At 35.0% G+C, this 22,211-nt stretch overlaps 1 protein-coding gene across 3 annotated transcripts in view; it reads right to left on the reverse strand.

Annotated features, from left to right (window-relative positions):
* Positions 1-22,211, reverse strand: part of NUDCD1 (NudC domain containing 1) — a 94,780-nt gene that overhangs the window by 33,851 nt on the left and 38,718 nt on the right. For all 3 annotated transcript variants that reach the window (XM_025393624.1, XM_025393626.1, XM_025393625.1), the window contains 4 exons: positions 20,594-20,774; positions 16,691-16,873; positions 7,927-8,131; positions 2,322-2,466 (listed from right to left, as the gene is read on the reverse strand). In XM_025393624.1, coding sequence (XP_025249409.1) covers positions 2,322-2,466; positions 7,927-8,131; positions 16,691-16,873; positions 20,594-20,774 — 714 coding nt within the window. The remainder of the gene's footprint in view (positions 1-2,321; positions 2,467-7,926; positions 8,132-16,690; positions 16,874-20,593; positions 20,775-22,211) is intronic.

The following is a 22,211-nucleotide window of genomic DNA, read 5'->3' on the forward strand; positions in this document are numbered from 1 at the left end:
ATAGATTTCTCCTTCCCTTCACCTTCCAATTATCCATACTTTTAGAAGCAGAAAAAATTAAAAGTTCAGGACTATCAAGATCACCAGTGCTTCACAGGACAAGATTAGAGAGAAAAGGAAATTGCAGAGAAAAGGGTCAAACTTCAATACAGCAAATGCTATGTTGCTTTCCAAAGACCATTTACTGATTTTTAAACTGAGTTGAAAAAGACAAGCGGAAAGCAGCAAATAAGGGGCTAAAAAGCTGAGTTTGGGGTATTAAAGTGCTTGGGAGTCAAATTAGACTTCAGAGTCCACACAGTAGGAGAAGCCCTGGTAAACATCCTAGGCTTTCAGTTGAGATAAATGAAAAGTTTTGCCTTAGGTGTAAGAATAAACATGGAATAAATCAGCCATGTAAAAGACTGAAGCCCAGCATCGAATCAAATCAATCCCTATGGAATTAAGGTAGGCTAAAAATTTAGAGAATGCAGTTACAGTAGTGCTTAGAAGGACGTGTACAACATTAAGTGCTTTCATTGGAACAGAAAATTCAAAAATCAACTAGGCTATCGCCTTCAAAAATAGAAAACAAAAAAGCAATATAAATTCCTAGTAAACAAAAGGAAGAACATAATACATGTAACATGGAAATTAAGAAATGGAAAACTGAAAAACAAAGGCAATGGAAACAGATGCTCACATCAGATCTATATCTGTTAAAAGAAATTAAAAACATTAAAAACTAAGGCACCATAGTTAAGTGCCTTCCAAAAAAGCAAACTCAAGGTCCAGATTGTTTTACTGACAAATTCTACCAAACATTTTAAGACATAACACTAGTTCTATACATTCTCTTCTACAAATAGAACACTTCCCTAATCATTTTACAAAGTTATAACCCAGATATCCAAACTGGAAAAGGATGGTAAAAAACAACACAACACAAAACAAAAAACCTGACCAAGAAGGGCTTATCCCACCAATGCAGAAAATTCTATAATCATTCATGATAAAAACTCTCAGCACACTACAAACAGAAGAAAGTTTTTTCAATGTAATACAAAGAATCTATCCTTCTTAATGATAAAATAGTCAATTATTTTCCCCAAGATCACAAATAAGGCAAGAATGTCTGCTTTTACCATTTGAGAGTTCTATATAGCTGTGGAGCAGACATTCTAACCACTGCAGTAAGGCAAGTATGAATATTTGAAAAACAAAACTGCCTTCAGCTGCAGATAAGATTGTATGTTTGTCTTTTCAAAATGTAACAAACACACTGGTGTTCAGGCATAAATAACTTTCTCATAAACACTAATATTCAATTGAAACCATCAAGTTTAAAAAGTAGTTAACTGCAATTATCTACAATCTTAAAACACATCTCCAATACTGTCACTGCTATTATATTCCCAGAGCCTAACACAATAATACTTGCTTAATGAGTGAATATAAGGCAATGCAGCCTGTATGGTTTGTTGTACACAGGGCTATGAAATCAAAGTTTTGAAGTCCTACATATGAGTTTCAGTGATTCCTGAAATTTTCAATTACTACTGGCAAACATGAAACTTGGTTTCTCTATCTGGCCATGTTTCCTTTTGATAGAGACATTCACTTTCAATATTCTAAACCTTTTTTTCTATCTTAGGATGCGATTAACATTATAGTATAAACAATACTTTGTACAGTCTTCCTCATCTCTATAATTCAAGATGGCAATAAACCAGACATCTTTCATATGCTGATATCATTGTTAGAAAATGGACATACAATTTAAAATTCTGATGTACTGCTGTATTTGTTCACATTCTTAACATGATCATACACGTCATCAGAGTGGGAACATATTCAACCTCATGATTAAGTATTGTGGTGTCACTGTAATCATCACAATTAATTACGTTACAAAGAAAAAATTACTATATATGATACATATATCCTTGCAAAATTCTAAAATCACCTCAAAAATTTTCGTGATAAGTAGATTCCTGGTAAATAAATTTTAACATAATTTTTGTCCTACCAGCACTGGTCAGTTGATTCTTCTAAAGAATACATGTAGAGAGAGAGAGAGCGCGCACAATACATACACACACATACACAGATGCAGGCAAACTCTCTATATAGCATGACCACACATACATGTATGTATTTACATAGTGTAAGAAATAAATATTAGAACTTCAGCCATATTCAAACATCACTCAGATCAGTAGTATCTGATATGTATCTTTTACATTAGGAAAAGCAAAATAATGTTTGAAAAGCATGGCATAATCTTCACACAACATATTTTTGGACCTTTGGAAAGTCACACTAGTATTCCAACTACTTACCAGTTCTTCAGAGGTCAAATGCATCAAACGTTCAGCAATTGCAGCACACTGGGCTGAATCTCTTATAAGTTCCCCTTGTTTATCTCCAACTACTAGCTCTGGCCAGGTCAGTCCTTCATTCTTCTTAATCAAGGAAATCTCCAAGCTAGAAGTTTAAATGAGAAAAGTAAAGTTACATTAAGCAATTATACAAACTATACAATCAGTAACAAATACTGTTTGTTTCTATCTTCTATAGAAAGAACCCTCTGGTGTCCACAGGATGGTTTACCAAAAATCTTGCTCATTTAAATTTTGCATGTGATGGAAAACCTATAATCCAATGGCGAATAGTCCAGATTTAATAAACAAAGAAAGTACCACTGGAAATGGTACATCAAATGGCCTGAAGAGAGAACTGGCTGGAAAGAGTGAGGTCATCCAGAAAGTACTGGTGTGCAGTATGTTCCTGAACTTAATAGAAATACAAGAAGTATGGATCTGTAAGACATCTGGGGAATGGTCGGGGATGTGGGCATGTAAGCAAAGAGGAAAAGGCCTGTAACTAAAGGATACTTCTTTGTGTCTGGAGCCAATAATTAACTTTATTTTCACAAACTAAGAACCATAATATATGATTATTAACCTAAAGATCAAGCAGATTAAATGAATGCAAATCTTGATTTTAAAATACAGATGCTAAATAACTGAAAAGTAGAAATAAGGAAAAAAATTAACTTTGGTAATACAGGGAAAAAAGATGTTAATGTGTTCTCTATTAACTTATTTCAAATCTAATTCTGTACATGTAAACAATTAAATAATTCCAAATGTACTAAAAATGGCCTGTCAGGGAACCCTGAGATCAAGGACTGATGCAGCAGGAAAGGGAAAGAGAGCAGAGTCAAGGCAGACTGTGGACATAGGAGGAGAAGTAAGTTGGCCCATGTTCCTCTGGAATAGGAAGGAAAACCCAAGTAAGATGCTTTGGGAGCACCCACTGCTATAACAGAAAAGGGGAGTGGTGATAGCTATTCCACAACAAAGCAACCTTTTCCATGTGCCATCTTTCATACACATGTACCATATTAGCTCATGCCCTGGAACACAACTGCAAGAATACAATAATAACTATTATAATTATCAAATAGGACATGCAAACTTACCTGCCGTTCTTTTTCAAGACTGTTATAATCACTGCCTTATGAATTACAGTATTTAACATTTTTCTGAAACTACCTATTTTAAGAGACTATACAAAATAATAATATGAGTACTTATCATTAGCACTGAAAATTACTACCACAATAAAAGCCCAAATTTAGTTACATTTTTTTCTCTTTTTTGAGACAGAGTCTCACTCTCTTGCCCAGGCTGGAGTGCAGTGGCACAATCTCTCTTACTGCAACCTCCGACTTCCGGGTTCAAGTGACTCTTGTGCCTCAGCCTCCCAAGTAGCTGGGATTACAGGCCACGCCATCATGCCCACCTGGCTAATTTTTGTATTTTTAGTAGAGACAGGGTTTTGCCATGTTGACCAGGCTGGTCTTGAACTCCTGGCCTCAAGAGAGCTGCCTGCCTTGGTCTCCCAAAGTGCTGGATTACAGGTGTGAGCCACCGTGCCCGGTCCCGAGATTTAGTTACATTTTCTCAGGATAAAGGTAATCTTGATAATGATGATGATGATGATGATGATGATGATAGTAATAGTAATAATGACAATAGCTTATACTTACCTATATGTCAGGTGCTGTCTTAAGCACTTTACATGTTTTAACTCACTGGTTACAACCACCAAATAAAGTACTGGAAATATTTTTATCATCACCATTTTACAAGAAAGAAAAAAAAGTATTGAGGTTAAGCAACTTGCCAAGGTCACAAGCTATTTAAGCAGTCTGGCTCTAGGTCCATGTTATTCACTACTGCACTATTCTGCAGTAGTGAAAAAATATATATAAATAACTATTAAAGAACATTTACCCAGTGAACTAGTTGCTACCTAGAGGTCTGAAAGAGTTGATACAATCTATTATAATTTCCAAACCATCACTAATTTGCACAGCTAATCAGTGTACCCTTCTTGTAAGACTGCATTTATATGTTTTAAAACTAGTATTGTATGCTACCATCCAAGCAAAAAAAGCCCACACAATGCCAAACATAATAAATTACAGATTAGTTAAAAAGTGAGACAACAGTAACTTTTGAAAATGAGAGGTACGAATAATTTACTCAAGTACAGAAAATCGTGCGTTTTTAAACCAACGATACCACCTACACCACGTTGTAATTATCTTTTTTAAACACAAAATAATAATCAAACACCTCAAATTTAATGGAAAAATAATACTGATCTATGTTGATGCACTGAATGCTGAACTACTTACATGAAGTCAAGCTATTCCCCTAGACCTTTGCTGGGTTACCGTGTGATGACTTACATTTAACAATACGTTCTAGTTGGTTTGCCAATTTGTAAATGTGACTCACATACACATAAACATAATTAAATAGAGTATGTGGAGATACAAAATACTTTTAAAAGAACCTTTCAAGCAATTATTTTTGATGTATTAAAAAGTGTAACAAAATCACCATATGTCTTCATTAATGAAATGTAAGATACCTGCTTTTACAACTCCAAACTTTCTATGAGCTAGATATATTTGTCTTAGATGCTCATGATTGAGACTTGTATCAGATTCACATGGATCATATACTACTAATTAAGAACTATACTTTGTGTAAAAACACCTAAGTTATCCTCTATGTAACATCAACTTCAAGCACAAGATTTAGGTCATATTTTAAATCAACCATTTCTCATTTCTGACCAAATCTGACGATTTAAAAAATTAACTGCCTAACTCTATTCATTAATCCATCACTGAATTTAATAATTACTAAGACTTGATTTAAATTAAAAGAAAATAATTTTATTAATCCAAATAATTGGGGAATAAATTGCCTGGAATAATAGATTTGCAAAATGGCACAGTAGTGGGGGGCAAAGGATTATAGTTTTATAAGACACTTAACTTTGTCTTTTTTAAAAAGATAGTTTTGCTCCCTTAATTCAGGTATAATTTATAAATAAAATTTACAGATTTTAAGTGTAGAATTTACTGAGTTTGACAAATGCATACACCTTTGTAATCCAATGAGGATACTGAATTATTTCCACCATACAGGCAGTTCCCGTGACCTTTCTCCAGTCAATCTCCCTACACCCTATAGATAACAAGTGTTTTGATTTGTATCACCATAGATTAGTTTTGCCAGTTCTAGAACTCCATATGTGGAATCATACAGTACGATTTTTTGTCTTTGGCTTCTTTCACTCACATGTTTTTAATTCATTCATATTGCTTTTTATTTATTGCTAGCACTTTATGACAGAGTAGCATTTCATTGTATGAATATACCACACGTACTTATCCATTCACCTTTTCAGTAACACTAGAGATGTTTCCAGTTTCTGGCTTTTGTAAGTATGCCTGCTCTGAATATATGTTTGCAAATTTGTTTTGGCTTTGTTTTGTTTTTTAATATATATTTTCAGATGGGCATGGTGGCTCACACCTGCAATCCTAGCGCTTTGGGAGGTCGAGGCAGGCAGATCCCTTGAGGTCAGGAGTTTGAGACCAGTCTGAGCAACATGGCAAAACCCCATCTCTACAAAAAATCACAAAAATTAGCTAAGTGACTGTGCCACTGCACTCCAACCTGGGCAACAGGGTGACACCCTGTCTCAGAAAAAACAAAAAATTATTTACATTCATTTATTTCGGTTAAACATCAAGGAGTAGAATTGTTAGATTAAAAATCAGCATATGTTTAACTTGATAAGAAACTACTAAACAGTCTGCCAAAGTGATTGTATTATTATTTTACACTTGCACCAGACACGAATGAGTTGCTGGTGCCCCACATCCTTGCCAACGTTTGATACTGTCAGTCTTCAAAGTTTTAGTCACGTATTGGTGTCTCACTCTAGTTTTAATTTTCCTAATGTCTAATGATAATTACCTTTTGATAGGCATACTAGCTGTTCAAGCTGTTCACATATCTTCTATTGTGACAGGTCTATTCAAATAATTTGACCATTTAAAAAAATTGGCTTCTTTTTATTATGAATTTGTAAGGCTTCCTTATACACTAAGAATGAAAGCCCTTTGTTTAAGATGAGTACTGTGAATATTTTTTCCCAGTCCATGGCTTACCTTTTAGTTTTCTTAATGATATCTTTAGAAGAACAAAAATTTTTAATTTTGCCATGCAGAAAATGCCTGTTTTGATGAAGTTTAACTTATGTATTTCTTTTTTTTGGAGACGGAGTTTCTCTCTTATTGCCCAGGATGGAGAGCAATGGCCCGGTCTCAGTAACCTCTGCCTCCCGGGCTCAAGCAATTCTCCTGTCTCAGCCTCTGAAGTAGTTGGGATCACAGGCACCCGCTACCACGCTCAGCTAATTTTTCTGTTTTTAGTAGAGACGGGGTTTCACCATGTTAGTCAGGCTGGTCTCGAACTCCTGACCTCAGGCAATCCACCCGCCTCAGCCTCCTAAAGTGCTGGGATTACAGGCATGAGCCACTGTGCCTGACCACTTACGTATTTCTTTTATGGCTTTGTGTACTGAACACACAATTCATAAAAGAAATGTAAATGGAGAATTTACATAAGAAAAAATTACAATTTACAAAGAAATATTAATTATTCCGCTTTTAGAAATTTATCCTTCATATATACTTCTACACATGTGAAATAATATGTATATACACAGACATTATTGAAAACAACCTAAATTAACACAATAGAGGATTAATTGTCTAAAATGATGGTGCAGTTGATAGAATAAAATACCATGTCATAAAAGAGAATTTAATAATTTTTATATATTCATTATGGAAAGATCCCTAAGATTTATCATTGCAAGTGAACAAAACCAAGATGTATAAGTGCGTAAAGTATGTGTTAAAAACCTTTTTGCTGTTGTTAGACACAGGATTTTCTCTTTTTGCCTACTCTGGTCACAAACTCCTGGCCTCAAGCAATCCTCCTACCTCAGCATCCCAAACGTTGAGATTAGAGGCATGAGCCACTGCAGCTAGCTGCCAAAAGTAGTTTTCCTTAAAGAAAAGAAAAATGTATGTCTGGTGCTTGAATGTATGCAAAATGTATCAACACTGATTGTGAGTGGGAGGATGGGTGACCCATAGGCTTGTGTTGGAGGTAGACTTCTCACTCTATATCCTTTTGTATATTTTAAATTTTAAAGAATGGAAATACATTATCAAGCCAGCAAATTAAAGTTAAAAAAATTATTTCTATTAAAAAGTTTGAAAAAGTGCAATTTAAAATAAATAGCCATTTTCAACTATGATTATTATTGTATCCAGAGCTGGTAAAACAAAGCACTACCATATTCTCCAAGTGATAATTATGCTATTATCTTTAACTTCAACTAGAAACATGCTCTTTGACACAGTAATTCTATTTTTAATGTATCTTAAGAAAAGTAACCAGTAATACAGGCAGAACTATTGTATTAATCTCTGATGTATCCACTGTGGAAAGAGTAAAAAGAAAAAAAGATAATAGAATATTAAAATTATAAAAATACCTATTACTCTCTTTAATTATCCATGTACTGCTTTCATGATCAATGGATGAATAGAGTTTTCCTTCTAAAAACTGGTGATCCTTCAGTACAATGTTGATGTGATCAGGCAAAAACTGTACTTGAATGTCCTCCTTAGTACTGTCCTCTGGAAGCCTTATCGTTACTGTCAAATCATCTTCAGTCTGTTGCCAGTAATACAGAGGTTCTATTGGGAAAAGAAAAATGCATCATGTGATAAGAAATTAGAGAAAACATACACACTCATAAAACCTATCTAAAAGAATTTTAGTATATTTACTAGTGATTATCTCACAAAATGTAATTATAAACAAATATGCACAGATCTCTTTGAGGAATTTTCACTCACAGATTTGTAGTAATTAACATGAAAATTTCCCCTTCCAGACTCACCTAATGCTTGAGGAGATAAAGCACTCATAAAATACTAATGATAGCAATCCTTTATCCTCATTTCTTCCCTCTCTCCCTCCCTTCATCCCTCTTTCACTCCTTCCCTTAAACACACACACACACACAGAGTGACTCCTTAGTTCAAAAGAACACAAAATATGTTACCCAGAAAAGCTAGCAAAGTGGTTACATAATAATATCTCAATGGATAGCTTCTGCCAGATCATGGGAATGGAAGGATGTGCAAAATCGCATGCACTTTTAGTATAAATTAAAGGCCATACTACCCCAACCCTTCCTGTGCATACATCACAGTGCAGCAGGGCCCTCTCCACTCCACATCTAAGCAGACCTCCAGGCATTCAAAGCACCTCCTTGCCCAGACTGGCAGCCTGAACTGCCCCACGTTTCCTATGCGTAGATCTGGTGTAGGGGGGCCCTCTCTGCTTCACACTCAGGCAGACCTTCAGGCATTCAAAGCACCTGTTTGCCTGTTTCAACAGCCTGAGTTAACCTACATTTCCTGTGCAGAGATTTTCATACAGAGTGGCCCTCTCTGCTCCCTGCCCAGGCAGAGCTCCAGGCACCTGTAGCTCTCCTAAATTAGGAGTTCATGCCATCTCCCGAACCCTGTCCAGAGAACGTGGGGCTGGGGGTGTTTCTTAGGCACGCCTGTGGGCATTTAGTGGCTGCCAGGTAGATTCTCCCTCAGCGCTGGTGCCCACACCTGCCACAGGGGGATCTGTAGGCAGATCTGCCCAGTCTCACCCTGCCCATCTTGGCACCCAATCCCCAGGGCTGAGCAGGGAGCTCAGACAACTGTGCAATCCAAGAATCAGCCCATTGCCTGAGGAAACAGAAAGTTCTCCTAGTAAACAAGGATTAAGTATATACCCAGCTGCACTGGCTGCAATTGGCTGTTACTAATAAGCACCATCTACCGGTTTGTAGGTTAAACTGCATAGCCCAATATACAACCTGCCAACACAAGTGCATAGGGCTATGGAAGGAAAGCCCAAAGACCCTACTCAGCATTCTCTACAGTCACACCCCCAAGAGAAGGAAAGAGAAAGAAAGAAAAAAATATATATATATACACACACACACACACACACATATATATATATATAAAATAAGGAAAGAAAGAAAAAAGAATCCTACCTGCACAAAAATATTATAAAAATTAGAAGTGCCAAGATCTCTAGATAAGAAACCAGAAAACCAAATACCGCATGTTCTCACTCTAAGTGGGAATTGAACAATGAGAACACATGGACACAGGGAGGGGAACATCACACACCAGTGTTGTCGGCATGTGGAGGGCTAGGGGAGGGATAGCATTACGAGAAATACCTAATGTCGATGACGGGTTGATGAGTGCAGCAAATTACCATGGCAGGTGTATACCTATATAACAAACCTGCACGTTCTGCACATGTATCCCAGAACTTAAAGTATAATACAAAAAAATTAAAAAAAAAAAAAAAAGAAAGAAACCTGTGCAAGAATTGTGGCACCATAAAAAAATCTGAATGTAGTGACACAACACAAAATATCACTAGCTCTCTAGAAATGGTCCTTAACCAAAATAGAAACTCAGAAATAAGAGACAAAGAATTCAAAGCATGGATTGCAAGGAAGCTCAACAAGATCTAAGACAAGGTTGAAAATCAATACAAAGAAACTTCCAAAGCAATCCAAGAAATGAAGGAAGAGATAAACATCTTTAAAATAAATCAATACAAACTTCTGGAATTGAAAAACTCACTTATGGAATTTCCAAATACAGTTGAAAGCTTTATCAACAGATTGGACCAAGCAGAAGAAAGAATTTCAGAACTTGAAGGCCAGTCTTTCAAACTAGCCTAGCTAGACAAAAATAAAGAAAAAAAGAATTTTAAAAAATGAACAAAGTCTCTTAGAAATATGAAATTATGTAAAGTAACCAAACCTATGAACTACTGGCATTCCAGAGAAGAAACACTAAACAAACTGAAAAACATATTTGAGGGAATAATTCAGAAAATTTCCCTAATCCTGCTAGAGAGGTAGACATCCAGGTATAAGAAATCAAGAGAACACCTGAGAAATACTATACAAAATGAAGATCACCAAGGCATATAGCACGAGACTGTCCAAGGTCAACACTAAAGAAAAAACCTTAAAGTCACCTAGAGAAAAGAGATTACAAACAAGGGAACCCCATTAGGCTAACAGCAGACTTCTCAGCAGAAACCTCACAAGCTAGGAGAGATTGAGGGCCTATTTGCAGAATTTTTAAAGAAATTCCAACCAAGAATTTCATACCCACTAAACTAAGCTTCATGAGTGAAAGAGAAACAAAATCTTTTCCAGGCAAGCAAGCGCTAAGAGAATTAGTTACCACTACACCAGCCTTAACAAGAGATCTTTAAGGAAGTTCTAAACAGGGAAACAGAAGAACAATATCTGCTACCACAACAACACAAGGACAGAGTCACAGTCCCTGTAAAGCAACTGCACGATAGAAACTACGAAGCAACCAGTAACAACTTCATGATAGAATCAAAACTTCACATAAGAATATTAACCTTAAATGTAAATGATCAAAACATCCCGCTTGAAAGGCACAGAGTGGAAAGTTGGAGTTAAAAAAAAAAAAAGGCCCACCTGCATTTTACAAGAGACTCATCAGACACATAATGACACTCACAGGTTCAAAGTAAAGGGCTGGAGAAAAACCTGCTATGCAAATGGCAAACAAAAAGGGCAGGGGTCGCTGTTCTTACATCAGATAAAACATACTTTAAACCAACAAAGGTAAAAAAGGATAAAGGGCATTACATAATAATAAAGGGTTTAATTCAATGAGAAGACTGAACTATCCCAAATATCTGGGTGCTCAACATTGGAGCACCCAGATACATAAAACAAGTACTTCTAGACCTATGGAAAGACTTAGCCACAAGACAATAGTGGGGAACTTCAACATACCACTCACAGCATCCCACAGATCATCAAGGTAGAAAACTGAAGAAAAATTATGGACTTAAATTTGACACTTGATCTAACAGACATCTACAGAAGACCCCACCCATCAACCACAGAATATAAATCCTACTCATCTGCACACAGAACATACTCCAAGATCACTCATACGCTCAGCCATAAAGCAAGTCTCAATAAATTATAAAAAATGAAATCATACCAATCATACTCTAAGATCAGAGTGGAATAATAAAAAGAAGATCTCTCTAAAATCACACAATATCATGGAAATTATCTGGGATGCAGCAAAAGCAGTGTTAAGAGGAAAGTGCTATGTATCTACCTCAAAAAGTTAGAAAAATCTCAAATTAATGATCTAATATCACACCCAGAAGAACAAGAAAAAAACCAAATTAACACCAAAACTAGCAAAAGAAAAGAAATAACTAAAATCAAAGCAGAATGGAATGAAATTGAGACCCAAATATCCAAACAAAGAATCCATGAGACCAAAAGTTGTTTTTTTTTTTGAAAGGATAAACAAGATCAATAGGCTGTTAGCTAGATTAACAAAGAGAAGATGCAAATAAACACAGTCAGAAATGAAAAGGTAATTACAACCAATTCCACAGAAATACAAAAAAAATCCAGAGACTATTATGAACCCCTGTATTACCCAAACTAGAAAATTCAGAGAAAATGGATAAATTCCTAGAAAACAATCTCCCAAGATTGAATCAGAAAGAAACTGAAACCTTGAGCAGACCAATATCAAGTTCCAAAATTCAATCAGTCATAAAAAATCTATCAACCAAAGAAAGCCCTGGGCAGATGGATTCACATCCAAATTCTACTAGACATACAAGGAAAAGCCGGTACCAATTCTACTGAAACTATTCCAAAAAAATCGAGGAGGAAAAACTCCTCCCCAACTCACTCTATGAAGGCAGCATTACCTTGATACCAAAACCAGGCAAAGACACACACACAAATAAAAATTACAGGTCACTATCCCTGATGAACACAGATGCAAAAATGTTCATCAAAATACTAGCAAGCTGAATCCAACAGCACATCAAAAACTTAATTGACTATGATCAAGTAGGCTTCCTTCCTGGGGATGCAAGGTTAGTTTAACATATGCAAATCAATAAATGTGATTCACTACATAAACAGAATTAAAAACGAAAATCATAGGAATACCTCAATAGATGAAGAATAAGTGTTCAATAAAATTCCACATCCCTTCATTTTACAAATCCTCAAGAAACTAGGCATCAAAAAAACATACTTCAAAATAACAAGAGCCACCTACGACAAACTCACAGCCAACATCATACTGAAGAGGCGAAAACGAAGCATTCCTCTTGATAACTGAAACAAAACAAGGATGCCTACTCTCAACAGCTCTTATTCAACATAGTCCTGGAAGTACTAACCAGAGCAATCAGGCAAAAGAAATAAATAAAAGGTATCCAATTAGGAAAAGTCAAACTTTGCAGATGATATAATTCTATACCTAGAAAATCCTAAAGATTCCACCAAAAGCCTCCTGAACTGACAAATGGCTTCAGTAAAGTTTCAGAATACAAAATCAATGTGTGAAAACCAGTAGCATTTCTACAAACCAATAATGTTCAAGCTGAGAGCCAAATCAAGAACACAATCCCATTTACTGTAGCTGCCAATAATCATAATCATAATCATAATAATAAAATACCTAGGAATTCATCTAACAAGGAGGTGAAAGATCTCTGCAAGGAGAATTACAAAGCACTGCTGAAAGAAATAACAGATGACACAGATAACTGGAAAAACATTCCAAGTTAATGGGTTGGAAGAATCAATATCGTTAAAATGTCCATACTGCTCAAAACAGTCTACAGATTAAATGCTATTCCTATCAAACTGCCAATATTATTTCACAGAACTAGAAAAAACTATTCTAAAATTCATATGGATCCAAAAAAGAGCCCAAATAGCCAAAGCCATCCTAAGCAAAAAGAACAAATCCAGAGGCATCACGTTAACTGACCTCGGAGTATACTACAGGGCTACAATAACCAAAAAGGGTACAAAAACAGATACACAGACCAGTGGACCAAGAAATAAAGCCACACACCTATACTCATCTGATAATCTTTGATAAAGGCAGCAAAAACAAGCAATAGGGAAAGGAGTCCCTATTCAATAAGGGTGCTGGGATAGCTGGCTAGCCATATGCAGAAAAATGAAACTGGTTCCCTACCTCTCACCATATACAAAAATTAACTCAAGAAGAACTGAAGATTTAAATGTAAGACCTCAGACTGCAAGAATCTTAGAAGAAAACCTAGGAAACACCATTGTGGACACTGGCCTTGAAAATGAATTATGACTAAGTACTCAAAAGTAATTTCAACAGCAAAAAAACTGACAAATGGTACCTCATTAAATGAAAGACTTCCTCCACAGAAAAAGAAACTATGAGTAAACAAATTATAGAATCAGAGAAAATATTTGCAACTATGCACCCAACAAAAGTCTAATATCAAGGCTCTATAAGGAACTTAAACAACTGAACAAGCAAAGAACAAATAACTCCATTAAAAAATAGGCAAAAGACATGAACAGTACTTCGCAAAACAAGACATACAAATGGCCAACATGCAAAAATACTCATCACTAATCATCAGCACTATCAAAACTACAGGGATAGTATAATCTCACACCAGTCAGAATGGTTATTAATAAAAAGTCAAAAAACAACACATGCTGATAAGGCTGTGGAGAAAAGAGAATGCTGATACACTATTGGTGGGAATGTCAATTAATTCAGCCCCTGTGGAAAGCAGTTTGAAGATCTCTCAAAGAACTTAAAACAGAACTACAGTTCAACCCTGTAATCTCAACACTGGGTGTGTATATATATAAATAAATAAGTAATTTTTTTGCCAAAAAGACACATGGGTTTGTATGTTCATCACAGCACTATTCACCACAGTAAAGACATGGAATCAACATAGGTGGCCATCAACAGCAGACTGAAAAAAACAATGTGGCACATATACACCATGGAATACTACACAGCCAGGTAAAAGAACAAAATCATGTCCTTTGCAGAAACATGAATATAGCAAGTTGCCATAATCCTATGCAGATTAGTGCAGGAACAGAAAACCAAACACCACATGATCTCACTTATAAGTGTGAGCTAAACACTGGGTACTCATGGACATAAAGATGGCAACAACACACACTACGGACTACTAGAGGGGCTAGAAAGGGTTGAAAAAATAACTGTTGGGTACTATGCTCAGTACCTGGGTGACAGGATCAATCGTACCCCAAATCTCAGCACCATGCAAATACACCCAGGTAAAACAACATTCACATGTACTCCCTGAATCTAAAATAAAAGTTGAAATTTTAAAAATGTATTAATTAATTAAAGGCCATGGATGTAGACTAAAGGGAAAGTCACAATTTTTTAATCACCTCCCCACTGTATACATTGTTGAATGTATACAAACACCGAAATAATTTTCTCAATTATTGGTTTCTTTGAGTACCTTTCTATGCCTTTAGAGATTGTGTTTTAGGTCTTTAAAAACATATTATTAAAATGCCAAACAGCCAATAGATAGTACCAGCCTTCCTGAAGTTAACAGAAAGGAAACCAGTATATATATTAATATTCAGAAAGTATTACACATGCCAATCAATGACCAAACTACCTATAATTTTTAAAAATTACAACACTTTTCCTTTATTACTGTGAAAATCCTATGACAAAATAAACAATGAATTTGGGGGGAAGTCAAGATATAGCATGAGATGTTATCAAGAAAAACAATACCTATGGTAGTAATTTAAACACATGTGTCCCACTTAGGCTTCAATCTCTCTTGGAACTACATGGTCCAAGTTATCTGGGCAGAATGGATCCAAAGATTAAGGCATTCATTCTACTCCCTCACAATTGCTTACCAAAGGAATTCTAAAGACACATGATCTAGAGAAATAAACAGCTATTCTGGCTAAGCTTTAGATGAGGTTAGCATCCTAATTAGACAGAATAGTAACATTTATTCAGGAAAGGATCTTAGAGATAATCTAACAAAAAACGAATCCCATATGAGGAAACGAAGGTGTTAAAAGTCTAAAGGCCTACTAAGTTCAAGATTTGTATTCAGAGGTGCATATATTTATAAACTCTGTGGAAAATATTTTTCAATTATACACTACATTAATATTCTCAAATATTTTTCAAATAATTCATTTTTTAAGGCATCCAAAAAGAGTAAACCTAGGTTGCTCTGCTTATGGAGTAGCCATTCTTTTATTTCCTTACTTTCTTAATCAACGTGATTTCACTTACAAATAAAAAGATAAAACCAATTTTTTAAAATAATTAACTTGTTTAACAAAAAAGGTAGATTCAAAGAAAAATATGTATAATTATTAAATATTGTAAAAATCTCTGTTAAGTAAAATATACTATTCTCTGGCTATGAACATCAGAAATATGAACAGTAATTATTACAGAGGAATGTTCTCTTGAATAGTTTTAAAAGAGTGTCTGTTCTTTATTTACAAATACAAATTTCTTCTGAAGTTTCTTGTTAGTCTTATCTTTTTTTTTTTTTTTTGAGACAGAGTCTCACTGTCGCCCAAGCTGGAGTGCAGTGGCACAATCTCGGCTCACGGCAACCTCTGCCTCCTGGGTTCAAGCGATTCTCCTGCCTCAGCCTCCCAAGTAGCTGGCACTACAGTTGCCTGGGACCGTGCCCAAATTTTTTTTTTGTATTTTTAGTAGAGATGCGGTTTCATCTTGTTAGCCAGAATGGTCTCGATCTCCCGACCTTGTGATCCGCCCGCCTAGGCCTCCCAAAGTGCTGGGATTACAGGCGTGAGCCACTGTGTCTGGCCAGTCTTTTCATGCTAAAACATAACCTTTATGCATTCATTCAACATTGATAAAATTATGTGATTCTGCCCTCAAGGAACTTACTTTCAGTTTAGTATAAAAGGTAAGAACAGGTAGGTTAGCTTAATTTATTTTTAAAAATTAGTATCTTCAATATTACACTATTAATACCATCAATACTAATAGCAAATAGACATTATTTATTTATTTGATAATTATTTATTAAGCATCTAATCAAGAAAGTTAATAAACGATTTTTTAAAAAAACATTTTGGTAATAACAAAATGATCAAATTAAACCAGTTCATTCACACTATTACGGTGGTATACCTTCCAAAAGACTTCTGGAAAATATATGAGAAAATAAAGAAAAAATTATGCATTTATCTTGCCCACGTAGAACTATTAACTGGGAAAACAAAAGACAAATATATGTTTACGCAAATACAAACAAGCACTTTTAAGAATAAAAATTACCTTTGATTTTCTCTGACATGTCTTCATCCATATTTTCTTCAAGATCTTGACCAGCCTGAACAAATGTGAAAGACTTGTAGGATACAATCATTAGACCATTTCCATCGGGCTCAATAGCAGCATAATGTGGCACTGACTTTCCACAGAGAATATCACGCTTAATAATTTCATATTTTTTCTTATCTGTAAGAAAAAGTATTTTAGAACAAAACATTACAAATAAAAACTATTATCAAAATATTCTGATACTTAAATATTGATTTTAATTATAATTAAATACTTTTAATGTACTATTAAAAGGTATACTATTAAGAGTCTTTTCATAAGGTAAACAATTTACAACCTAATTTTCTGTAAATAAGTCCCTATTTTAAAATGCTGGGTCTGGTGAAATTTATTCCTGATTGTCCTGTCTAATGTGGTAGTCACTGGCCACAAGTGGCTACTTAAAATTAAGCAAAATTTAAATTCCTCAGTCACAGTAGCCACATTTTAATTGCTCAACAGCTACACATGGCTAGTAGTTACTGCAGTGAATGGTACACATATAAGACATGTCCATCTTGGAGAAATCTCTATTAGACAGCAGTGCCCCAGAACTCCAACATGACTGGCTTACTTGGAATAACAGCTTCTGTATGACCTACCAGTCCTTGACTAAAGCCTGTCTGCCTTCTCAGCAGGTATGTGATAAGCATCTTCTGAAAAGTCACAAATTGAGGACAAGGGAAAACATGCAGTGTGGACTATTTTTCTGCCTGCTCTAACTCCTGATAAGGGGCATTTTAACAATGAAATAAATTTATAGCAGAAATAATTTTACCCACTCAAGACATTTATCTATATGCTTATAATTAAACATAAATTAGTGCTACTTTTAAGATATAAACAATTAACTGTATTCCAAAAGTTTCTGACAAATTGAATTTATTTTCCTATAAAGACAGTAATTTTTTGCTTTAAAAAGTACTCAAATATTTTAGCTGACTCCATACTTTTACCTATACTGTTACTCTTTAAAGTGGGTTGTACTTGTAGGCTTCATACTGAGTAGTCAAAAATCACAACTCAATGTCATATTATTATGAGTTTTTACATAATAATACCATCTGTTCTAAAATATCTCATTGTTTTTACTCAAAATCCTCACCTACATTCACACATTCAATTCACACATATTTAAGGACAGGCTTGTAATTTAATGAATTAACAAAACTCCTACACTTCCCCTATAGATACATGCAGGGCCAAAAGTCCTACTTGACTTTAAAGATCCAAACACAGACATTACATATTTCTAGGGTGGCCTTTCCCAACATGCATGGGACAGAAAGGAATAGGAATTCTAAAAAACTGGATTCCATGGTTAAATATGCGGAGAAATGCTAGGTTAAAATTAAGCATAAATTTTTTTGTTTGTTTGAGACAGGGCCTTGCTCTGTTGCCCAAGCTAAAATGCAGTGGCACGATCACAGCTCACTGTAGCCTCAAACTCCCAGGCTCAAGCAATCCTCCCACCTCAGCATCCAGAGTAGCTGGGACTATAGGTGCACACCACCATGCCAAGCTAATGTTTTTCTAATTTTTGTACAGACAGGGCCTCACTATGTTGCCCAGACTGGTCTCAAACTCCTGGGCTCAAGTGATCCGCCTGCTTTGACCTCCCAAAGTGCTGAGATTACAGGTATGAGCCTCTGCATCTAGCCTAAAATTTTTACTCACAATTTTTAGCAACTTTAATATGCTTAATGTGTAATGGAGTTATTTTATGCCCACATTTTCAAACTTATGTGACCATAAATATAATTTATGAAATGTTTCATTCAAAATAGTTTACAAAAACACAGTTCTGTTAATTAAAAAGAAAAAGAAAAAGAAAAAAATCATATTAGTAATAGTCTGGGAGAGAAGGAACAAGATATAAAAGAAAGATAAAGGGAACAATAAAGAGAATTAATGATTCTACAACTACAATCTTGGGAGAAAAAAGGTTAGTCTCAATGTATCTGTCCAGTTGAGGCAAAGAAATGAAGACAAAGGGGATGGAGAAGATAGAGCTGGAGCAGAGTACTGCTATGTTCTGAGGCAATTTGATGAGTTACCACAGACTGAGAAAAAGATGTTACAGAAGCAAGTGTCTTGGAGAAAGGAGGAGGAATATGCATGACAGTGTCTCCTGTAAGATTCTGAATTATATACCTTAAAAAAATTAAGGTTTCCATTATCTAAAGCAGGGGTTCTGCAAACTAGGACCCTTGAGTCAAAGCTGAATCTAGGTCTACTTTTGTATGGCCTGTGAGCTAAGCATGAATTTTATATTTTTAAATTGTTAAAATGGTAATATTTAAAGAATATTTAAATATATGTCAAAAAAAATAAAATTCAAATTTCAATGTCCATAAAGTATGATTGGAACACAGCTATACTCATTCATTTATATATTGTCTATGGCTGCTTTTGCCCTGTGTCAGCATACTCGGATAGCTGTGACATAGATCTTATGGTTACCAACTGGGACTTCAAAAAAGTTTTCTAATATCTAATTTAAAGTTTAAAGTTACTGTGTTCCTCCAGAGATAAAACTACAACACCAAAAAGAACTAATAAATTATATTGAATACTTCAAAGAATAAATCTAGGAGACTTATTCAGTTTATTTATAAACTATTTTGAGATATCTATTAGATAGATAGATAGACAGACAGACAGTTGTTTGTTTTAGAATAAAAGGCAAAACCCTCTTAGGAAACAACTGCTAATGTCTTTATTGAATTGCAAACTAGTAGCTATGGTAAAGAAATATTTTTCTATAGTGATGAGTGATAATTTAATTTATATTAACTTACTCATAAATGAGTCAGCTAATAAAAACTACTGAGAAAAAGAGCATAGAGTCATTATGGAAACAAGCACTCTCAGTACTCAACTACGATTAAAAAGAAAACATTCAATGAGTCAGTAGGAACTAAGCAAAGACAAAGAGCTTTCCTAATACCACTAAAAAAAATCCTAATTAATTCATGAGATTGTAATCTTTAAAGTCAAGTTAGAAGCTTGACAGACAGCTTCAAACAGACCAAGATTCAGGACTATTCTAAACATGGGAGCACAGTAACAGTTTTCTTTTTTTTTTTTTTTTTGAGACGGAGTCTTGCGCTGTCGCCCAGGCTGGAGTGCAGTGGCGCGATCTCGGCTCACTGCAAGCTCCGCCTCCCGGGTTCACGCCATTGTCCTGCCTCAGCCTCCTGAGTAGCTGGGGCTATAGGCGCCCACCACTACGCCCCGCTAATTTTTTGTATTTTTAGTAGAGACGGGGTTTCACTGTGGTCTCGATCTCCTGACCTTGTGATCTGCCTGCCTCGGCCTCCCAAAGTGCTGGGATTACAGGCGTGAGCCACCGCGCCCGGCCTAGTAACAGTTTTCTTAAATGTAGAAACAAATGACGAAGTTCAATTAGATTTAAAAGAAATCATACTTGTAATTTAATGAAATAAAGACATTCATTTCCAAGTAAGTATTTATATTTATTTATATTTAAATTATACTATAATTTATTAACTTACATTTAGTTTTAGGTATAAATTTTTGTGTATCACACATATATATGCATATATTTTTGTATATATTAAAAATATACCTGTTAAATTATTCAAAACTTATATAACAATGTCTTCTTTTATATAAAACGCATAATTGGCTGTGGAAGCACACTGTATTTTTTTTCTATAAAATATACCTGAGGAAAAAACTACCTATACATATTCATTCCACCAGTGGTGGCAGGTGCCAGAATTGTAACACAATGCCCAAGAAAAAGCAAACAGCATTTACAGGGACAGTTCTGCGTTTCAAAATCTACTAAATAATGGCAACTAGTAGAGAGAGATTCAGATTTTGTTTTACCTTTATTTTTCTTACTGATAGTGACCCACTCCAGAGAAACATAGAAACCACTTCCTTTCATATCCAATTCCTCTTTCTCTATTCGAAGAAGTAGGGTAGCTATAGAATGTTCTTCAGCATTTAGCAATGAGATACTGTGAATTATGATAAAAGGATCCCCAAGTTCTTCATTAAACATAATCTACAAAACAAAATTAGACACACAAAAATGTGTACATAATTACATGAACACAGATAGCACAGAGGGAATACATAAGTTTCTGGTGATTCAACAGTTACTCTGGACACTATTTATTACAAGAAATTTAAAAAGAGAAAGGCCTTTACATAAAGACTGCGAGTTTAGATAATGTTCCCTGAGGACAGAACTTTTAAGAAAATATTTATTTGTGTAAGAAAAAACTGATCATTAGTCTTGGCTACCTTGCTTCCTCTTAGTTTCCAGATACTGTATATGAGTGTGCATGTGTGTACGCTTTTTTCCTGTTTGTTTATTCTCTAGAAGTTTACAAAGGCAAGAGTCAAAAACATTGAAGAATAAATCACCAAAAACATGTTTCTTCTCAAAAACAAAAAAGCCTATTGGCATTTAAGAATAAGTTAATAAACTCTATTTAAAATATAATCCTAAAGTGTTTTTTGAAAAGCAAAAAAGCATCATATAAAAACACACAAAATCTTACCTAAGCATCATACAGAAACACACAAAATCTTATCAAATTCTTTCTTATACCACAAACACAAGATCTCAACTACTATTATATTTTTAAGAGTAAATACAAAATAAAGAACGTTTTAAGGCTGCTTCCTAAACAAGATTTCCAAATAAAATATGGACAGTTGAGAAAAAGCCTAACTGAAAAAAAAGGTGGTTTAAAAAACAAAAACAAAAACAAAAAACCCTATACCTGGAATCCCCACATATCAACTCCTACTTGAAAACTTACAAAGAAAAGTGTGCTTTAATGTCATCAACTTCCCTATGTATTTGAACATCTGCCAAAATCATTCAAGTAGTAGGCCTTCAGAATCCGTTCTTAAGATTTCCATAAACTGAAAAAGCAAAAACTTAAAAAAAAAATCCTTAAATACTCAAAACAGAGATGACAGATGAAGGCAGGTTTTTATTGGTTGATTGGGTTTTGCTTTTGTTTGGGGAACAGTGGAAACAAAAGGGAAGAACAGAAAATGACAAGTTTTGGCAGGAACAAGTAGCTAGTTTATTGTTTCTTTTTTTCTTTCTAGTATGAGTGAAAGGAACTGGAATGAAACCAAAAGAGTAGATGGCATACTTTTAAAAATTGTTAGGCTGATGTTTCTAGTTTTCTGAACAAGCTCAGCATCTAAATTGTGATACCGCAGATACACAGCACTTCCATGGTATTAGAGGCAATACATTTGGAAAGCAAGCTGTCTCCTTTAATTTCTCTTTTTAAACTTCAGTAATCGCCACTACTACCCTTGGCCCCCTTTCCCCTTACCATGCTCCATAATCACTTCCACTTTCAGCTTCTTCTCTTTTACACTAATTACCCTAAAGTTCTAAAACCCTCCTAAATTGTTTCTTAAAAGTGACTAATATAACACAGTATCCCTCCCACCTCCATTAATGCCCAAG

The sequence above is a fragment of the Theropithecus gelada genome, chromosome 8 (genome assembly GCF_003255815.1).
Source record: "Theropithecus gelada isolate Dixy chromosome 8, Tgel_1.0, whole genome shotgun sequence".
Classification (NCBI taxonomy): Eukaryota; Metazoa; Chordata; class Mammalia; order Primates; family Cercopithecidae; genus Theropithecus; species Theropithecus gelada.